The sequence below is a fragment of the Antechinus flavipes genome, chromosome 3 (assembly GCF_016432865.1).
Source record: "Antechinus flavipes isolate AdamAnt ecotype Samford, QLD, Australia chromosome 3, AdamAnt_v2, whole genome shotgun sequence".
Taxonomy (NCBI): domain Eukaryota; kingdom Metazoa; phylum Chordata; class Mammalia; order Dasyuromorphia; family Dasyuridae; genus Antechinus; species Antechinus flavipes.
The window spans coordinates 383,342,343-383,364,389 of NC_067400.1; the positions used below are offsets into that span (position 1 = coordinate 383,342,343).

At 32.9% G+C, this 22,047-nt stretch overlaps 1 protein-coding gene across 4 annotated transcripts in view; it reads left to right on the forward strand.

Moving 5' to 3' along the window:
• Window positions 1-22,047, forward strand: part of FTCDNL1 (formiminotransferase cyclodeaminase N-terminal like) — a 106,424-nt gene that overhangs the window by 39,058 nt on the left and 45,319 nt on the right. For all 4 annotated transcript variants that reach the window (XM_051985923.1, XM_051985922.1, XM_051985921.1 and 1 more), the window contains exon 2: window positions 19,906-20,028. In XM_051985923.1, coding sequence (XP_051841883.1) covers window positions 19,914-20,028 — 115 coding nt within the window. In that variant the 5' untranslated portion in view covers window positions 19,906-19,913. The remainder of the gene's footprint in view (window positions 1-19,905; window positions 20,029-22,047) is intronic.

A 22,047-nucleotide genomic window follows, 5' to 3' on the forward strand; every position in this document is an offset into this window, starting at 1 on the left:
CAAAGATAGGACTGTAACCCAGATCTTCCTGGTCCTGAGGCAGGCTTTCTGTCCATGATACCTCTATAACTTTTTATATAGTATATGCTTACTAAGCATTTGCTCAATTAAGTTGGAAAAAAAGTACCAAATACAGTAAAATCACTCTAATTGAAGTAATGCTAGAAAAAAAATTGTGATTTAATGGGAAAATAATTAGATGATACTTGGGTCTAATATGCAATAATTGTAACAATATTATAGATCCCATTATTATGGGAAGCTAGTCTTTAGTGGAATATTATAGCAAGAATATACAATGGAATTGGATTATTTGATATCTAGGAGAAGGGGGCGAAGAGGAGAGAGGGAGAAAAATTTGGAATACAAGGTTTCCCAAGGGTGAATATTGAAAACTATCTTTACATGTATTTTGAAATATAAAAAGGTATTTCAAAAGGAATATGCATCTAAAATGCTTGAGAATAAGATCATGAACAAGTTCTGGGTATCTGTCCAGTGGCCCAGTGAGTAACCTGACTTTTTCTAAGATGGAAAGAAAATCAATCATCTGTTAACTCCCCAAACTCTGTATTACATTTTAGTATTATGAGATTGTGACAGCAGCATTTGAGGACATAGTCCACTCTTTGAAGGTAACTACTTCCAACTTTTGAGATTGAAAAACAAAATAAATTTGTTCTAAACCAATACCTGAAGCAGATGGAGCTCATCAGTGGTTCTTCACACTTTTTTAATATCACTGCTGCTTGGTCCAAGTCTTCTATAGTAAAGAGAAAGAACCATTCTTGGGCAGCAGCTACCAAGATATGATAGTACCAGATCATAGGCTTGCATTCTTGGCAAAATACTCTAATGTCCTACCCTCTGGCATATATCTGAGAATTTGTCAAGTCCTGACATATGGAGATTAAATTTACATTGCTTCAGATCACAGTACAGGAAATGAGAAAGTTTATCATATTTTCATGATATTTTCTTTGGTCGATCATGAATTAGCCATTTGGGTTATGTGTACATATACTTAGATCTTCCATCTTGGAGAGAAAAAAAAAGGACAGGCTGTTCAAATGCATAGAACAATGGCCAACTTTAGCTGGTTTTATTACTAACAATTTTTATTGTGGTTCTCAATAGTTTACCTCTCAGTATTATTTGTTTTAAAGTTGCCAGAAAGACTGCTAAATATTTGGAGCTCCATTACTGGTTTGGAGCCTAGAAAAATGTCATTCTAAAATGTAGCTTTTTAACACAAAGTTAATGATCAAACTGAAATTAAGGTGTAACTATCTTAATCCCCATTTTACAACACATACCATGGCCAGATCTCCCCACACCTAGAAGTAATCTTCTCACTTTCCTCAGCAGTGAAGTCATTTAGACCTCAATTTTAAGAACATTGTCTATTGTCTGAAACAAAATGTAAAAATACTGGAAACAGTCTCAAAAATAGCAACTGAAAAGAAGGCTAATGAGGGACAGGTTTATAGAGAATTTTTATGAGCATGATCAGGAACAGTTTCTGTGTAAATGGTTAGGGAACTAAACAAAAAGGAAAATAGGCTTAAATTATTCCAAGTTTGGCAGAACCATCTGACTTAGGCTGTACCTCTTATTGAGCCTGAATAACCTTAGGTAAACACTTTAACTCCTATGAGCTTATTTCCTTATCTGTAAAAGGATGTAAAAGGATCTGTAAAAGGAATAATATTCTTTTTGTAAACTTTATTTTATGTCACTGGAATAGGCTATTGAAGGAATTTGTGTGGCCTCCATTGTGGAAGCCTCTAAAATAAGAGTTATACTCCATATATACATTGACCTATCTAGAGACAAAAGAAGAAACCAAATGACTTTTAGAAGTCTCTTCACATCCTATGCTTCTATAATGGTAATGTCTAGCAGATATTATATGACTAATCTAAAATGAGCTCATTTTTGTTATCATCATAAGTGATATGATGATAGCTACTTTCAAGTGAGAACTTGCAAACTGACTCAGAATAGTGAATCACTGGCAAAGAACTTAATAGGAGTTGTTAGATATATTTAATTATAGGGTCCTCAATGATAAAAAAAAAAGTATCTTAGCTTATCTTTTTTATTATTATAATTTTTTTACTTGTTGACATGCTCTGCATTGTATTCTACAATAAAGTTATTTACTATTACTATTTCTTTGTGCAATCTCTTTTCTGGGGTTAAAAAAAAATGAGTTCTAGCCTTCTATATGGCAATCTTATACCTTTTAAAAATAGTAAAAGAGACAATAAAAATGCACAACTATTTCTAAGACTGGACCATTTGCTATAATGGAAAAACTTTGAAATTAAATAAATTTTGTTATATTAAAAACTAAGTTTGATATAATTATGTATTCAATATACCATAGAGATCTCAAAATAAATTCATATAGACCAGGATCCCATTTACTTACAGAAAGAGGTTGATCATTCATATTTTTTGGACTTTTAGGAAATGGAATTTTGACAAGTCAAAATTAAATCAAAAAGATGGTTTTTATTTTGTTTTGTTTTTCACTTTAAAAGCTGCCGTTGCCAATGTAGTATCTATACTTAAAATCTGTTCTGCCCTGAAATTTAAAAACAAAAATAGTTTTCAGAAGTCTTAGGGAACAAAATTTTCAAAATAACTTTCCTTGTTTGAAGATGGATGGGGGATGAGAAAGTATACATTGTAAAAGGGATAATGTTTTCAGCATACCTCTCTTTTTAAAAAAACATATATTTAGCCATATAATATCTGTTTTCTGAGGAAAACCATTTCTTATTTTAAGTAAGTTTTACAAAATGATTATGGAGATTTTGTTCATTTTTTAGTTACTGGCAAAAGAGATTTTGGAAACTATAAAAATGCTAATATACAAATCTTTGATTATAAATATTATAAACTTATAGCCAAGGCAGAAAATATTGATTAGTATCAAAATGATTTATTTAAACATTATAAAAAGAAAATTGACAGGATAATAGGGCATAAAATGCTGATTTGGTGCATCATCATTGAATCGATTAATATATAGCTACTGAAAATATTTTGTTTGGTCAGTTTTGTAGAAAATTTGATATTAAATTTGATTAATGTTTTATCAATTACTAGATTATAATTTATTTTCTTTCTATAGTTTAAATGTAATATTTATATAATTATTTTACATGTAATATGTGTAGTATTAAGTGTAATAATGTCAGCATTTGTGTGTATATATATATATATATACATATATATATATATACATTACATTTAATACCCATATCCTTTAAGTTAACTGTATATAAATTTTAGATATTTGCTATAATATGACAACTATGAAAATAAAAGATTATGTATATTAATAAAATATATCAATTTCATTCATATGTATATATACCTAAAGCATTAGGTATATATACATTTCTATATTTATTATTATTTATTTATATATAAATATTTATTATATTATATATAATTTTTATTATTATTTATATATAAAATATATCTATTACATTTAATTTATATATGCCTAATGCTACTATAAGGGGAAAAATCAACTATATCTTATTCATTGAATTTTTAGCATACAATATATCCATACCTATAATATCTATCTATCATGTATGTTATGGTTAAAGTATGAACTGCATTTTAATATTCAGAATAAATGCTTACACCTGATGCTATTATTGACTTTTATCTGATTAGATTAAGCAAGAATTTGCTAAATCTAATTCATCCTAGTTCCAGAAATTGGTTCTATGGGTCAGAGGTTAGGATTAAGATTAGACTTTAAAAGCAACAACTTTCCTTAATCCAACAATAGTGAGTTCCCAGTCCTTATTCTGGTCCTTTTATTTTGTGTTAACTCTCTGCTGTACATTATTCTAATTTCATACTCAGTGGCTCTTTATTTTATGGGAATAGATCTTTTCTAGCATTTCAGTACTCATATGTCCAGTGCCACATATTAGCTTAGAATCCATCAAGTTGAACCTCTACATTTTACAGATGGGGAAAACTGAAGTTCAGAAGTTAAATGACAACCATTACTGCTATGGAGTCAGGAATAGACTTCTTAACTTTTAGAACAATGCTATATCCATACTTCCGATCAAAACATTTTTGTTTTTACGCAAGATGTTAACTCAAACAATAAACATTTATTGATCATCTGCTATATGCCAGATATATAACTGGAGCAGTGGATAGAGTGCCAGGCCTGTAGCCAGGAAGGCTTATGTTTCTGAATGCAAATCTGGCCTGAGACATTAGCTATGTGACCCTAGGCAAGTCATTTAACCCTTTTTGCCTCAGTTTCCTCATCTGTAAAATGAGCTGGAGAAGGAAATGGCGAACCATTCCAGTGTCTTTACCAAGAAAACCCCAAATGGGGGATGGACATTTCTAAAATGACTGAATAATAACAACATGTACTGGGCTAAAGACTGGAGATGCAAAGACAAGATTCTTTTAAGAATCATATGACTTATTATTGATAGGTCATCACTGCCTGTAAATTGCTTACCTGTTCTCATGTTGTAGCCCAGGAGCTAGATTTGATGCAACTGATCCATTGTCAGTAGCTCTATTTTAACCTTTTTGGGGTGGAAAAGGGGAAGGAAAGCAGAATTGTAATTTTATTAGGGCAAGGAGCTCCCATTGAGGAATTTCCTCTCCCAATGCAGATTAACACCTTCTCTACAATTTATAGTTTGAGGAAGTTGCCTAGGTTACTGAGAGGGAAAGTGATTTAACTACATGTCACCCAACCAATATGTAGCAAGGAAGGTACTTGAACCCAGGTTTCCCTAACTTTGAGACCTTCTAGACATCTCTCTACTATGCTGGGTTAATTCTTTAAATTATGTTAGCCAGTGATACAGATGGGTAATCTGAATTATGCAATATATTAGTTACTGACTACTACCTATAGTAAAATGTAATGGTGTAGAACAAAGGCTTTCCTCTTCTTAATCATTCACTTTACCATTCTTTGTTTTTTTTTTTTTACACCAGTAGTTTATTTTTACCAGTTTACCAGTAGTTTATTTTTTCCCAATTACATGTAAAGAAAAATTTTTAAATTTTTTTTTTAATTTTAAGTTCTAAATTTTCCCCTTCTTCTCACTCCTCCTCTGTAAAAGGTAAGAATTTTAAATAAGTTATGCATGTGCAATCATGTAAGACATATTTCCATATTAGTCATGTTGTGAAAGAAGAAACAGACTAAAAAGAAAAAAAAAAACACCAAAAAGATAAAGTGAAAATAAGTATGCCTGAATCTGCATTCCAATTCCATCACTTTCTTCTCTGGATATAGATAGCATTTTTCATCATGAGTCCTTTGGAATTGTCTTGGATCATTGTAGTGTTGAGAAGAGCTAAGTTATACATAGATGATTATCATACAGCTTTGCTGTTTCTGTGTACAATGTTCTCCTAGTTTTGTTCACTTCACTTTCTAGGTTTTTCTTAAATCCATTTGCTTATCATTCCTTGTAACACAATAATAAGTCAATATTCAATTAGATTCAAATATCACAACTGGTTTAGCCATTGCCCAATTGATGGGTAACCCCTCAATGTCCAGTTCTTTGCCACAATAAAAAGGGCTGCTGTAAATATTTTTGTACATGAAAGTCTTTTTTTCCTTTTTTGATGCTTTTTCTCATTATTTCTTACTGCTTCCCTGCCAATATTTTATAGAGGGGAAAAAAGGCAAAATATGGATAAGTTGATTTTACCACTCTTAGGTGTCCTTTTGACACTTCCTGGCACTCCCAATAGAACAAAGAGGTAGGGGTATGAGAGAGAATTAATCACCATAGAGAAGAGAAAATAGAAAGGGGAATGTGGTTTAGAATGGGATGAGCACTTAGAAGTCAACCAAAATTTATCAGAATAAGTGTATGAACAGATAATGTGTCAAAAGATACAAAGAGGACTGAATTTTTTTCAGTTTCAACTATATATTGTTTACAAAAAGCAATATGCTCCTAAAAGTAGGGTTGGATCTGGGCAACTTTACTATGTTTTCTTTGATGATTGTTTCTTCAGGACTTGTGTCCAGAACAAGGTACAAAAAAAGAAGTCTTTAATCATTTGGTTAAATGTATGATATAAAGAATGTTCCCATATTATTGCACAGCAAATGCGAAACTCCACCAAAGATCAGTACTAGCAGATGTACCAGAGGTATTTGGGTGAGGGGAGAGGAACTAATAATGGTGAAGATAATGGATAGACTTTCCAATTTATTCATATAATTTATGGGACCATATATAGCCAATCAGAAAATCGACAACTCAAATGAGATCATGTAGGTAAAACACCTTTTAAAACTTAAAATTTTTCATAAATTCCCACAAATCAAATACAAGTAGTCAATAATGATTGTTAAGTACCTACAATGTGGCAAGTCCTGTGTTAGTCTACAAAGTTAGAAAGACATTAATAAAATAATCCATGCCTTGGGGAGCTTATATATTATAGGATTATACAACATGTACATATAAAAGCATATTTGAAGTTATATATAAAATAAATATAAGGTAATTTGGGGAAGAAAAGCTCTAGCAGCCAGGGTACACTAACAGGAAAGGTATTATGCAGGAAGTGATATTTGAACTGAGCCTTAAGGAAAACTAGGTTATTCTTAGAAGTAGAGGTGAGGAGAGAGTATATTACAGATAAGGAGAATAAGCTGTGCAAAGGCTCCAAGATGGGAGATAAGTGTTAAATATGAGGAGTAACAAGAAGACCATTTTAACTAGACCAAAGAATGCATGAGTCATGTACAATAAGTCTATATAAGCAGAATGGAACCAGGCCGTGGAGAGCCATAATTACCAAACTGAGAAGTCTATATTCGATCCTGGAGATAACAGAGAATAATGAATTTCTTGAGGAGGTCCTCAAATGCCATGATCAGACTGCTTTAGAAATATCACTTTGGCAACTATGTGGAGAATGGGTTGAAGAAGGCAGCGATTCAAATCAAGGAGATAAATTAGGTGGCTATTGCAATAGCCTAAGTGAAAGGCAATGAGGGTCCAAATAATACCTGTAACTGTGTGAAGGAAAAGAAATGGTAAAAGTGTGAAATGTTGAGTCAAAAAAAGTTAACAAAACTTGGAAAACTTGAGTATATCAGGTGACAAAGGGTGAAGAATTGAGAATGACTCCAATCTTAGTTGACCAGAAGGTTGATGTTATCTTCCACACAAATATTTTTTAGGAAACTTCATTTCATGCTACTTAAGGGGAGAAGTTCATAAAGCCTAAGTAGAGAAAGTTTCCAATTTTATAGCTATTCCCAAAGTGTCATTTTTTATCATTAGCTTAACTTACATTACTTAAGTCTTAGAGCTGTTGTGAATTAAGTGATTTTCATACTTTGAATTTGTACATAAATGTGAATTCTTATTTAGTTATGATACATAAACTGAAATAAGTAAAGAATTCTTCAAAGATCCACAAGATGGTGCTGTCAAATGGAGTTTAGATCCTATTTAATCATACCAATATGCTGGTTTCCAGGAACCTATTTATTAAACAGAATCTAGAAAAGCTATTCTGTGCTAGAACTGGCAGTACATGGTCACATAAAACCAAAGACTTTCCATTATAGTTCAGGGTTAATTTTAAAAGTCCATGGAATTTGGTCAATAATTTTTCTTTCACATTAGAGATCATGATATTATATGTGACATGTTTATCCTTCTAAATCCTGGTCAGCTCATCTTTTGTTTCCAAAAACATTTTGTAAAGGGACTGAGCTGGGACTTCAATTCAAGTCTCTTGAGCTAATGCTTTTCTCAGTTGGCAAGGATAAGGTCTATAAAGTCAAAAATTCTTTTTTTTAGAAGTGGGTTTTTTATTACAAATATTAATGAAAACCACAATATATACATATAAGGAAATAGATAATCCTGATATATGGATATATGTTAGGAAAATGTTAATAATCCCCATTGAATTTAAATGCATATTTATATTCAGCTATATTTGAGGTTTATTATAAGACTAGAAGATGAAGTATTTACATTGAGCAACTATTTTGAGTTGCTCATTACTCAAAAAAGGAACTCATCATTCTCCAGAGAATTTGGTATCAAAACTGCCTGAAAGATACTTTTATTCTGGAGGACTTTTCTAGCCTTTTCTGCTGTTCATATTTTCATTAATTAGGTAAGAAGAATTAACTGGGTTTTTTTGCTATTCATGACAATGTTTTTAAAGAAATTGCTTCAAAAATCATATGGTTTTATGACAATGTAAATATTTTGTTTTGAGATCCTTTTTTCCAATTTGTGAGAAAACCATAAGATTGAGCAATTTTACAGATTTCAGGAGAGTGAAGTTATTAGAAGCAACCAAAAGAATATACAGTGGAACATGAATTTAGATTAAAGAAGTAAAACAGGTATTTCACACTGACCATATTTATATTCAGCAGTAAAAACAGTGGAATCAAAAGTACTTTTACAGGCAGACCTATAACTGCAAATGTCACCAACTGAAGAAAGAGAATTCCATCTGGAAGAGTTGAAGTGTAATACAGAATAAAAACTTCCAGCTCTCATGAGGTGAAGAGAAATAAAAATAAAAAATGATCTGATTGGCAAGGGGTAGTAGGAAGCAAGAAAAAATAGTATTCTTTCCCAAAACCTAATAGATAAACCAAGAAATCCCTCAAGAGGAACAGTACCATATAAGTGGTGGAAGTGATAAGATAGGTGGGTAGGTGGATAGGATAGGATACTCCAAATAGAGTATTAAGAATGTCAATATTGTAAATGGAAGAACAATTGAGAAGGATATGAATGCAATACAGTCATACTGCCTGATTAAGGACATGATTACTTAATCTCCCTCATAATTGTCTTTTCCATATAATTATCTAATTTTGAATTCTGCTTTTCTATGGAATTGACACATCTAGTCTCTTTACCAGATTCTCTCGGGCAATATTTTTAGGCTTAACACTCATTGAGATAAATAGAAGTTAAGTGTCTTATCTAGGGTCATATAACTAGTAAATATCAAGGCTGGATTTGAACTCAGATCTTCCAAGTTCCAGATGCAGCATTCTGTCCACCATCTAGCTTCTCATAACATTCTATGAACTTCCTAAAGTTCATAGTTCAAAGTTCAGATGTCTGAAAGAAAGATGACAGTTAGGAAGACTGGCACTAGGACCATAAGAATTAGAACTAGAAAGAAATAAATGATCCTCCAGTCCAACCCCCTCATTTTAAAAGTGAAGAAATTGAGAAAATACTACATGGATAGTAGTTGTATTTGAAGTAAGGAATTCTGAATTTGAATCTTAGATCTCTTCCTTATTACCCATATGATGTTATAATCTCTTAAACTCTATGGACTTTAGCTACTGACTAGAGCATCTAAAGTATATTTACTATCTCTAAATTAGATGCTCCTATAACTGGTCTATCAAAATAAAACCAGCACCCATTAGCATAACAAATAGAGCTCACAAAAATAGGGGCAAATAATTAGAATTTCTTCAACCTAGCTTTGTGTGTTTGTGAAAGATTTCTCACTGACTGTAGTTCACTTTCCCATAGATTGTTTTGTTGTGACTTTAGCTCAATTTACCGTATGGTTAAATGTCCAAAGATGCTCTTAGTTGTAGCCACCTGATATTATAGTTACTCCTAAATCAGGGGGGTGGAGAAGGGGATATGTTAATGATCTTACATAGTTCTTTTTTTTAAAACAATTATTGATGTTTTTTAATTTTTAAACAAAATTTATACATCTTCTCAATTCAATATTTATCTGCTTATAACAATGCAAAACAATAGTCATTGAAAATATTTTAAAATATGTTCCCCAAATTTATGTCTTTTCAATGGGACTACAATACTGGATTGTTATTCCATTTGGGAAGGACCAGATCTTATATGAAAACCTTAATTAACTTATGAGATTGGGACAGAAAGAATCAATCTGAAGACACATAAGTGTATCCTTGAGTCAACATGTCTATATTATTTGTGGATGCTTTATGTTCATAAATCATCTGACACTGTATCATAGATGGAAGAAGAATAACAGAGTATAGTATTATTCTATGTTCTTGAGTATTTTTTTTTACTGGATAACTGAACTATTAATGTAAAACAGTCAAAACAGAAATGTCAAAAACAAGTAATTGAAATTGTTAGTGGTTAGTTTGAAAGTAAGTGACAGTTTGGACAAACAGTAGTATGGTGAAAATAGGAAGACATCTTCTTCACAGTATATTACAGTAATTGAATTTTTAGAGACTAATTTATCAGTATATTTTTATAAATGTTTCCTTTATACTTTTTGGGGTGTTGCATTATGATTTCTCAATGGTGCTCCTAATAGTACCTTCTTCTCCTTCCCCAGAAAAAAGAAATATAATTAAGCAAAACAAACCAACACATTGACTACATCTGACGATATATATGCCTTATTCTAAACTTGTACTTTTTCATCTCTGTGCTCTAAGAGTGAAAGTATATTTCAGTGTCATTCTTTTGAAACCAAAAGTGGTCACTGCATTAATTAGAGTTCTAACGACCTTTTATATTGTTTTCATTTACATTATTGGAGTCATTGTATAAATATTGTCCTTATACTGTTCACTTTGCATCAGTTCATACAAATCTTTCCAAGATTCTCCAATTTCTTCATAATTGTTATTTCCTTTGGGGCAGTAATATTCCATTACATGTATATATCACATTTTGCTCAGCCATTTGCCATTTGATAGGAGCCTATTCTTTCCCCCACCCCTGCCTTTTCTTGAATACCATAAACAGTGCTATTTAAAATATTTTTGTGCCAACCCCATCATCTGAAAGTTGAATAAACTAATGACTGAGATGAAGTAACTGCCAAGGATCACACAGATATGCCACAAATACAGAATTCAAACCTAGGTTTTTGACCCTCTTATAACTTTCTCTCATAACTCATTACTTGCTAGAGCATCATTATTACAGAATTACTGCACAGAGACCCCTTTTTTTTTGCAAATTCAGAATTCACTTTAAGAATTGTTTTTTAATTTTGCACTTAGAACAGATAATCTTGAAATAATAATAGCTCAGCAGAAAAACTCCAGGAGGCATTAATGGCTTTTCTAAATTTAAAAAAGATCAAAGAAAATTTGAATAAATTAGAGTTTAACTCCAACTCCTTATGCCTTGTGACAACATCATAAAATAGTGTTTGAAGTATCTCAGAAGCAATAAATTACACCTAAGGAAAAATTCCTCATGCAACTTACCTGACAAGTGGTCATCCAGGCTTTACTTGAAGACCTCCATTGAGGAGGACAGCTTACCTGAGGCAATGTGCCTAGTGGAAAGAGTTCTGAATTTGGCTTTGAATTCTGACTCTATCACTCTAATGTGACTTGGGGCAGATTAAAACTCCCACTTTTTTCATCTATAAAATGAAGGGGTTGAACTACTTAACCTCTAAGGCTCTTTCCAGCTTTAGATCTGTAGTCTGAATGTGCCCATCCCACTTTGGGATAGTTTTAGCAGTAGGAAGTTGTTTTTCCCTCCTTACATCTTGTCTAAATGTGCTTCTTTGCAACAATTCATTCATTGTTCTTAGTTCATCTCTCTGGGACCTAACAGAACACATCTAATCCCTTTTCCATGTGATAGCCTTTCAAATACTTAAATACAGCTATTATGCCCCCTTTAAGTCTCCCTTCAACAGGATAAACATCCCTTTCTAAAATGCATTTCCTAGAACTTAACAAAATACTCCAAATGTAGTCTGCCTGTTGTACAGTACAGAAGGTCTCTCATCTCTCTGGGCCTTGACATATTCCTTTCTTAATGCAGCCTATGATTGAATTCTTTTTCTTTTTTTTTAACCACTCATATGCCATTGTTGACTTTTATTGAGATTTCAATCCATTAAAACCTCCACAATTTTTTTCCACACAAACTACTACTCTCTCCATCTTGCACTTATGAAATTGATTTTTTTCAATACACATTTAAGATGTCCTGATTGGGATTGAAGGGAATCTCACACAAAGTATAGAACATGACCCCCTCCTGGATACGCAGCTTCTGCTACTCCATTTACACATGTTCATTTCCGACCTAGATCATGCTCTTTCTAGTAATTCTAGCAAATCTTCTATTGTTAATATATATTCTATTTTCAGTTTTAGCATGTTGGTGATCTGAGTAAGAAAGAGCAGAGGTGGTGACAAACAATGCACAGCAATATAAGAAATGACCATTTAAATCAGAAATTACTCTTACAATATCTTTGTATTGGTGCAACATGATAAAGGAGAAGGCAGACTACAGGAGGAAAACTCTTTACCAGGAGAGGAAAAGAACATTCAATTCAGTAACTTTAATCATGTCTCCCTCTATATTATACTCACTTCCAAAACCCTGGTAGGGGCCCTCATTAACATGCACCTGGGGTATTGTAGTATTCTCTTTATTAGTCTTTCTACCATGACAATCTCCTCTCTAGTCTATCCTTCATGTCAATCTTCATGTATAGATTTGGAAATCTCTTTTTCTCAAAAATCTTCAGTAAGTCCTTATAATCTACTGTTTTAAGTTAATCCCTCTACTAGATATTTAAGCCTCTCTATATTCTGGTGCCATCCAACCTTATTAGTTTTAATTAATATTACTTTTCTACACACTTCACAGCATTGTGTTGTTGTTCACTTCTTTTCAGTTATGTCCAAATCTCCATGACTCCATTTGGGTTTTCTCAGCAAAGATTTTGAAATAGTTTGTCATTTCTTTCTCTAGCTCATTTTACACATGAGGAAATAGAGGCAAATGATAGTACCCAAAATGTACTCATAATCATAAGCTCATTTTCCCTGTTTCCCCCCACACCAGGAATTTTTTTCTCTTTTTCATCACCTGTTTAAGTTTTCTGTCTTTTAAAACCCAAACTCAAGTAATGGTCTTTCTGTTTAAATAATAGACTTTCAAGTCTTCTCTAATAAATAATGACTTTTCCTTAAGAACTGCATTTGCTTTGTCATTCTCTAATGTCCTTAGGTAAGTTTGTTTTATATTATAGCTATCTGTGTTGCTATACTGGCTATAAACTTCTTGAAGGCAAAGATCTTGTCTTACCTAAACTTTGTATCTTCTTTCATATTTTACATGGTGTTTTTCCTATATCAGATGTTTTGTAAAATATTGTTCCATTGTAATGCATTTATTTAGTTTTGCCTCTATTTACCAAGACCTGAATTATGAAGAGCTTATTTTCAAATCAGGATACAGCATATAGGTGCAAGCTACTTTGTCCCATTCTTGCGACTTGCTATGTACCCTCTTGATGTAAATTAAATCTTTATTTTTTCTTTAATTAATGTGAAAAGGCTAACATGTCATATTGAAAACCATAATTTTAGAAAGCAGTTTTAATTGTATTACAAAGTCCAAACAAAGCTTAGACTTCCTATCACTACATAAAGCAAAGAAGCAACATTTAACTTTTACTTTAGCCCACACTTTTCAAACATCCTATGCCACACGGACCTAGAATGCCAACCAATACCACTTAAAACAAATGTCAATCATGCTTCAGATTGACTCTCTTTATAAATGAATATATGATTTGATTTTCTTGAAAGAGAAAAAACTTCTGGGAAGAGTAAATTTTGAAATAATTCAAGAAAATGGATTTGATATCTGTGAGAACTGCATTATAAACCTGATTTGTCCTTATCCAAGTGAAAGTGTATGCATTTTTCCTTGAGGACAAAGGCTATAAAGTTAAAAGTAAGTATAACCTTATGGAGGTTGTTCTGAAATATAGATAGCAAAATTATTTGTGGCTGAATATAGGAAAAAACAACTGATTCAAGACATTTGTTAAAATTTTCAGAAAGTTATGTAATCCTATACATTGTTTTTTTGTTCACAATTAAAAAAAACTATTTTTTTGAAGAAACAATTTACAAATAAGATATTGTTTATGTAGTTCTAATTCAGACCTTTCCATGAAATAAGTTGAATATTTATACATTGAAAGTTGTGTGATTTTTGTGTAATTTTCTTAGAGCAGAATGCTCCATTCTCTGTAGTAATTGTGAAAAGAATCTGGGTAGGGTGACACTTGTAGGAAAGAGTGAGATCTTGTCTTCACTGTATAAGAAGGACTGGGGGCGAGAGAGAGAGAGAGAGAGAGAGAGAGAGAGAGAGAGAGAGAGAGAGAGAGAGAGAGAGAGAGAGAGAGAGAAAGAGAGAGAGAATTATACTTTTAGTTAATGGTACAGTACATTTATGGAACCCCAGGAGATAATCACCTTCTTTGTATCTACCTCCACTCATTTGGGTTAGTGAAGATGTTTATTAACTTAATATTCTCTGGTGGCAAAATCTGAAATTTAGAAACTAGAAAAGTGTCTATCCAATTTATTTTCATGAGGAATCCATGGTTCTTTAGAAAATAGCAATCAGATTTAATTTATTGATACTTCTAAGTTTTATTTCTTTTTTTTATTCTTACCTATTCTCTATTAGATAAATTTGATAATTAAAGAAATAAAAATAAAAGAATAGACAATATAAGGATCAGAAATAATTTGTAAACTAAATAAACTTACTCTTGTACACTAAGAATCAACCGCAGAAAATAAATCTTTCTGAAGAAAGTGCTTAAAATTAGGAAAACATCATCCTTAATTAATACATATCTATGTTTTATATATAACATAGCATATAATACTTTCTGAAGTTATGTCATTGTTAATACCATATACATTATGGCTAAATTTATGGGAATGTTGACAATAGCATTTCACAGGATACACATATTTTCAACATTATTGCTCAAATTGTATTTGCTATCACTTCTTGGTTTTGTTTTGTTATGTTTTTCCAGTAAGATCAGACTGCTGTGTTCAGGCAATAAGACAGTGTTTTCTGCTGAGGACAGTTTAGGCCTCGCTTTCCCTCGAATTGTTTTGTTTTTTTTTCCTTTTTAACTTAAAAAAAATTAATTAGCAAGCACTTATTTTCTCTCCCTTTTAACTCCACTGGGGAGGGGGAAAAGAAAAACAAAACAGTTGTAATAAATGTTATTTATTACTTAGTCTTTCAGTTAGTCTGACTCTTCAAGACCGCATTTGGAATTTTCTTGGCAAGGATACTGGAGGAGTTTGCCATTACCTTCTTCAGCTCATTTTACAGATGAAGAAACTGAGGCAAACAAGGTGAAGTGATTTGTCCAGGATCACACAGGTAGTAAGTTTCTGGGGCTAGATTCAGACTCAGGAAGATGAGTCTACCTAACCTCAGACCAGCCACTCTATTTACTGCATCACCTGGCTGCCTCCGACAAATATGCATGTTGACCTTGCCCAAAAATGTATGTTTCATTCTATTTCTTAAATCAATCATTTCTCAGTCAAGAGATGGGCATCATGTTTCATTATCCACATCTGGAATTGTGTGTAGAGTAAAAGGAGAAATGAAAAAACATGTTTGGTTGGCACAATGGCCAAAGTAAGATTAAAGATAGCCCCAGTCCTTATTTTTATTTCTTCCTGGATATATGATTATGACATGAAGGAAAGAAAGAGAAAGATCATGAAAAAGGGAAAATGAACTATTCTCTTAATTTTCTGTCCTTTGATCAAAGATATTATACAAAGCAATGAAATTCCAGTATCTTGTCATGAGAACTCTTGAAACAAAGAAGTGATTTTTGGGAGTCAGAAATTAATGCTGAATTCAACATACTACATAGGCAAAGAACATCAGTGACCTGTGGTAGCTTACAGAGTTGATGTTATCTGGAGTTCAGTTTTTTGCTGTTAACATCTACATGCACACCCATTAGAAATATGTCTTTTTGTATATTGCATTTTGTATCAGATATCGTTATAAAGCATACATATACAAATAGTTTCTTTCATTCCAAGGGATCCCAAAGCATTTTGCAGATTTAAACTGATATGTAAGCCACAAAGGAATTGCTTCCTTCACCACTGAAACATAGACACCTCTGGGGTGAAATGTGGCAACAGTTTGACAGGCAGAGCAGTAGCTTAGGCCAGGAAGGATTTATCCAATTAAAATTATGGGATGAATTTTGGCTGGCAGAATGTAATTACCAGACTTGGAATCAATCCAGGATCCTGAGGTTAACACCCCTCCTCTTGCCAACAGCCCTCCTACCTGCCAACACTCAGAGATGGAGAAGGCTGAATCTGACATAATCACACATAATACTGTTGTGACATCTAAGCACAATGATGATGATGTGAGAAGCATCATGAACCTGATTTTTTTTAACACTCATTATGTTACTTATTTTTATGCCACATTAGGCTAGAAACCAAATGTCCACATAAATGTTACTTTCTCCAAATCTGTGTTTTTTAAAAAATTATAATTAGAAATTAAAAATAGATTTAAAAATTAATTTCTTCCTTTCAAAGTTGCTACTTGGTGGTTATTTCATTTCAAAAAGGGAACTTTATCAAGATGGTGTCATTCACTCTTTGCTGCAAAATGCAAAAGAAATTCCATGGCTTCTGAGAACAAATGAGTGCTAGGAATCAGTGGCCTGGGAAAAAAGGAGTACTTAGTTCCTGTCCTTTGTAACTTCCTGGGACTAAAGGGGACTTTAAAAATCAAGGTCTCTGCCCGTTCCTGGAACCTACTCATTCTAGGTAGTACTCAGCAATTTTACAAACACAGGTCATCACCAGCTGCGGTATTGAAGTTAGGGAGACATTAAATGGGAGTACTTCTCCTGCTCTACCTTGTAATGCTTAGGAATCTGGGCTGGGAAATAAGCCCTTTATTGGTATACAATAAATGGGTGAGATCTGAAGCCTTTAAAAAAAAAGCCAATTTTTAACTAGAAAGAAATGTGGGGACTGGCTTTAGTCTAAAGCCAGGGCCGAGGAAAACTGAGACCAAGAACAAGAAAGAGAAAATAAATTATTGCTCAGGAGTTTTCAAGGAGCTTAATGGGTCAAGGTAAAAAATACAAAAGAATGAGTAAAAAGAATTTAGGTCAATCAATCCCTATGGAGGTCAAGTCTAGCAATATTGTGGGTTTGTATTTTGGCCTGTATCTGCATCCAGTGGTTTGCCACTCAGTCCCCTCTTTCTTTAGCTCTGCTCCAACCCACTTCCAAGAACAAATTCTAAGGGTTGAGAACAGCTGCAGAGCTACTGTTCGGGACAGTTGGGGTGGAGCAAGAAGCCTTTGAGCTGCCTGCACTCTCCTGGTTCTGGAAAGCAGAACCAAAGCTTGCTGCTGCTGCTGTTGCTAATGCTACTGCCCCACGGTGGCTTAGGCACAGGAGGAGACCCTTATTTTCTAACTTTGTTGCAGCTGGCTCCATACTCTTCCTTAGGGACTAAAGGAATCCAGCCCTTGGGGAAAGGACACCCAAGGGGCCAAGTGGATGCTTTGAAAAGGGGATAAAGACTATACTCCCAGAAATCATTTGCAGCTAAGAACTTCAAATTTTAATTGTGATTATCAACTTCCTGAATCATGACTGGCTTTCTTAGTTCTAAGAGGAAGGATAATTTTCCTTCTCTTTATTTAGATAAAAGTTTTTGTTGTATTGAATACAAATTGGTCCAAAAGAACCTCCTGGTAATTATAATTGTTTCCAATCCCAAGTATCACAAACCACTGTACTGGTGGGAAGAATCCTGTATAGTGTAGTGGAAAGGGATTTAAAGCAGGTTGCTTAACCTTTCTGGACCTGTTTACTCTCTAGTAAAACGAGGGTGGAATAATTGGCCTCTAAGGCTCTCTTCCAACTTAAATTCTGGAATCATATGACTGACAAAAGAACTGATCTATGATATTGTTAGTAAGAAACACCTTCTAAAACCAATATAGAGTAGCATCTCTCTTCATTTTATAGGCTTAGAATTAATTGCCTGGAGCTCTGGAGGTAGAATGGTGGAAATGGGATGGGGGGGGGGGGTTATTGACTTGTCTAAGATCACGCAGTCAGTATTTGTCAGAGGTGAAATTTGAGTCCAGGTCTTCTTGGCTTCAAGACCAGCTCCCTATTCATTATATCAAGGAATTTTAAAAAGGAGATTTAAATATATATTTTTGCTTAACTACTTATTTTCCAGAATGGCAAACTGAGAACCAAAGTGGTAGTTCAATGACTTGAGTTAGGAAACTCATCTTGACTCTCAAGATGTCTCTGATATTCAGCATTTAGTAGCATTGCAATTTTAACTCCAAGGATGGAGAAAGATGGAGAAATGATTGCCAAAAACAATTTGAAATATGGCTCATTGTGGCCCAAGGCATGTGTGACCAGGCAGGTGAACCTAAAAACCTCAAAGTACATAACCCTAATATTAGTTGGTGACACAAAAATATTTAGTGTCATCAATATAGAAGGGTAGGGAAAACATGGCTAAGTTACTTGTTCAAATACAATTCTCCCTGGGTCTCTCTTTTTCCTGGTATAAGCACCAAGTCCAAGCCTTTGCTGGGAGGTGGATTTTCTCACACCATCTTTCTGTTAGTTAGTTGTCCACAGGGAATCCAAATGTGGAATGAGAGGATGAAACTAATCCTTTCTTGTGCACTGCTAGGGGTTGCCATAAACACCATTTGTTAAAAAGCATAATTATGTTGGGAAAGTGCCTGATGAGACAATTAAGCTACATAAACACACTGAAAACAAATGAAAACCAGAAGACGCCTACACCCCTTGTGTAAAGCAATTTTTTGTTTACATAGTAACTAGAGAGGTCTGAGAGACTTTATTACAACAATGTTATTAATGTCTATAAAATCTAATAACTGTTTCTATGAATTTTCAATTAGGAGATAGCTGTCAGAATGTGAAAATCTGCCTATAGAACTAAAGCAGACACGAAGCCCCAGAACTGCTCCAGATTAAGTTGATTAGGTCAACATATAGCTTTAGTATACAAAATATGGCAGATATGTTTCGTGAAATCTTCGTGAAATCTCTGCTCCGCCTCATACAACATGTTTGATTTAGTTAGCTTACATTTTGTTCAAGAATAGGTTAATTATTCCTTTATAGCATATGATTTTCTCACTACAGAATTGAAGAGGTGCCAAGACCAGATAATGGCCTGATATTGAAAAGGAAATTAATTTTTGAGTGAGATATCCTAGGTTCTTAATGCCTCTAAAATATAACTTGGAATATGGGGGAAATGGCTGTTACTCTGGTGCCCTGAAAGACTCTAGGTGCCTTCAAAGACTGAATCTTTTTAACAGCAAAATCAATCCTCAATGTGGCCAGAGGAAACAATAATTATATGGATATATATTCTACCTTAATCCCCCCACACCCCAAGGGTCACCTGGGAATTTGTGGACAGATTTAGAAATTGTAAAGATAAAAAATTAAAAACTCATTAAGTCAATATCAAGCTTTCTAATTTAAATACCCAACCTAATACAAAGGTAAAAATAGTATTTGTCTATATAATGTCTTTATTATAACTTATAGGAATATCTTTTTGCTTACCATAGCTGAACTTAGGGTAGAAAAGGAATGTTGTGACTAAAGAAAACACTTTATCACTGTCACACACACTTCTTTTATTCAATTAGATCCATAATAGATATTTAACATACTAGATATTTATCAGTAGTATTACTAATTTCATAATTGCATAATTATTATTCAAGATTTAAGTAACCTTTAAATAATAAATTCTCCAATAATTACAATTTATAGTCTTGTTTTTAAGAAATATTCATATCTATTTATCTATTTTTCTATTTATCTATGCCATCTTATGCAAAGAAAAAAAATGAAAGAATAAATCCGTGAAAGAAGACAGGCAAAAAAAATGTGAATAAATCCATAGGGACTGAAACTGAATTATCATTTATATTTTCTCTTTTAAGAAATTACAATGTCTTCTAGCAGACTGGGGCTCCGTTTGGCTGCCTGTTTACTAAACATTTCTGAAGCCAGAAGAAAAAATGTAGTTGAGAAAATAGCAAAAGCTGCTCTTTTTGAAGAAAATGGTAAGAAAAAATTCATTTTAGGTTGGGATTGTAATTTATTAGTAATATTTTTTCTGCTCTGAAAATAATAAGTGCAAAAGCATTTATTTATTTTACTTAATTTTTTCCTTTCTTTCACTCTCTTTGCTTTTCCTGGTGTTTTCCTAGATGATTTATTATGCAAGACTCCAGGAGACTGAGACAAATCAGCTACACATATGTTTAAGTGTACTATTGTCTCAGAATGCCTACTTACCCTTGACATTGTAATTCCCCCATATTTCTGAAAAAAACATACTATATAGCATGTTGATGGAGTGCAGAAGGACGGAATCTTTGCTCTTGAGACTTAATGTTATTCTAATATGGCTTTTGATGACATTTTTTAACTCTCTTGATTGCTTATTAATAGAAGGTGTGTATGCATAGAACTTTGTCACCCACAGAATCAAAGAATCTTTATAAATTAATTTATTCTTGAAGAATTTCTGGTGGGAAAGATGTAATATTTTTAATTCCTTAAAAAATACAAGAACTTGGGCCCTTGCAATTAAATGGCTCAATTAAGATTATTAAGCAATTCACTGGCAGAATTTGCAAACAAGACTTTTAGTCTTTTCCCTTCAAAGTAAAGGATCAAGAATGATATTTGAAGCATGATACTCTTAAAAAAATAAATAACACCCCCCCAAAAAAAAAAACCTTCCAGAAACATTATTGACATTTTTGTGAGGACATAACATCACAGGGATATTTAATCACAGTTTTCCAATTGTAGAACATTATATATTTTAAGTCTCATGTAAATAATTTGTATAATAAAATAGCATTATTCTTAATCATCCTCTACATGGCAATAATTAGAGGAACATTAATGCCATCATCACCAGACAATACTTAAAACAATGTCTTTGAATGGAATCATTTGTTTTCTGTATTGATTTAAACAGGGAATATGTTTTTAAAAGCTGTTTTTAGCTATCAATGCATTTCAATTACTGTCTTGGATCCTGGCAGAAGATGGGGCTATCTATGAAAACACCTGTTAAATGCTGATAAGAAAACTCCTTTGGAGTTGGTATGCAGCTGTGCTTTTTCATTCTCTTTGCTTTAAGAGCCAGTTCTGGCTCATCATTGTCAGAAGCAGCAACACTTAATGGGATTGAGTTACCTGTCTCTGTGATTAAGTGAATATGCAAAGAAATTTGTGGAAGCCACACACTGATGGATGCCCAGGTCTTGACTCATAGTTTTTATCAGCTTATTAGTGGCAACAGCTCAAATGGAATTATAGCTATTATGCTCCATTACAAATACCAAACAATTTACTTCTGCTGAGATTCATACTGACAGCTCATCCTGCCAGCAGTCTTTTTTTTTTCTGTATGTATGCTTAAGAAATTGCAGGAAAGAGTATTTTATTCTTTCAGCATTTTATTCGATTGAAACATGAAACTGAGAATGAAAGCTTTTCAGAAAAAATTGAGGATGAAAAATAAAATAATTTTCTCCCACAAAAAGATAGAATGTATTTTTAAAAAGAAACCTATTACAAAGGGAGGGATTGCTTCCATGTATATTAACATGTGTACATCTGTAATACATGTACATAACATATTAACATAACATGTATATAACATATGTAATTTACATTTACATGCTTTTGATAAGTAAAATAAATTCCATTTTGATAAATGGAAGCAAATAAGATAATTAACCTGTTATTTTTAAAATGTTTCTATAGCATGCATTTTTAAATTAGTTAAAAGAACTGGATCTTTTTTTAAAATGACTTTTCTAATTAAGTAAAAATAAGAAAATTTAAATTATTTTAGAAGGTCTTAGGTAAAGTTGCTCAAGTTGTAAATGTCTGACCTTAACTCATCACACAGCAGTACTCTATGCATGTTTCTCTGGCTATGAATGAATGACATATGTTTATCTTCTCACATTATTAAAATTAAGTGTTCAATGCTGCCTTAGGCATTTTGGTTCCTGGGTCTCTTTTTCCCTTGCTCTAAAAAGATTAATTGTTAGGCT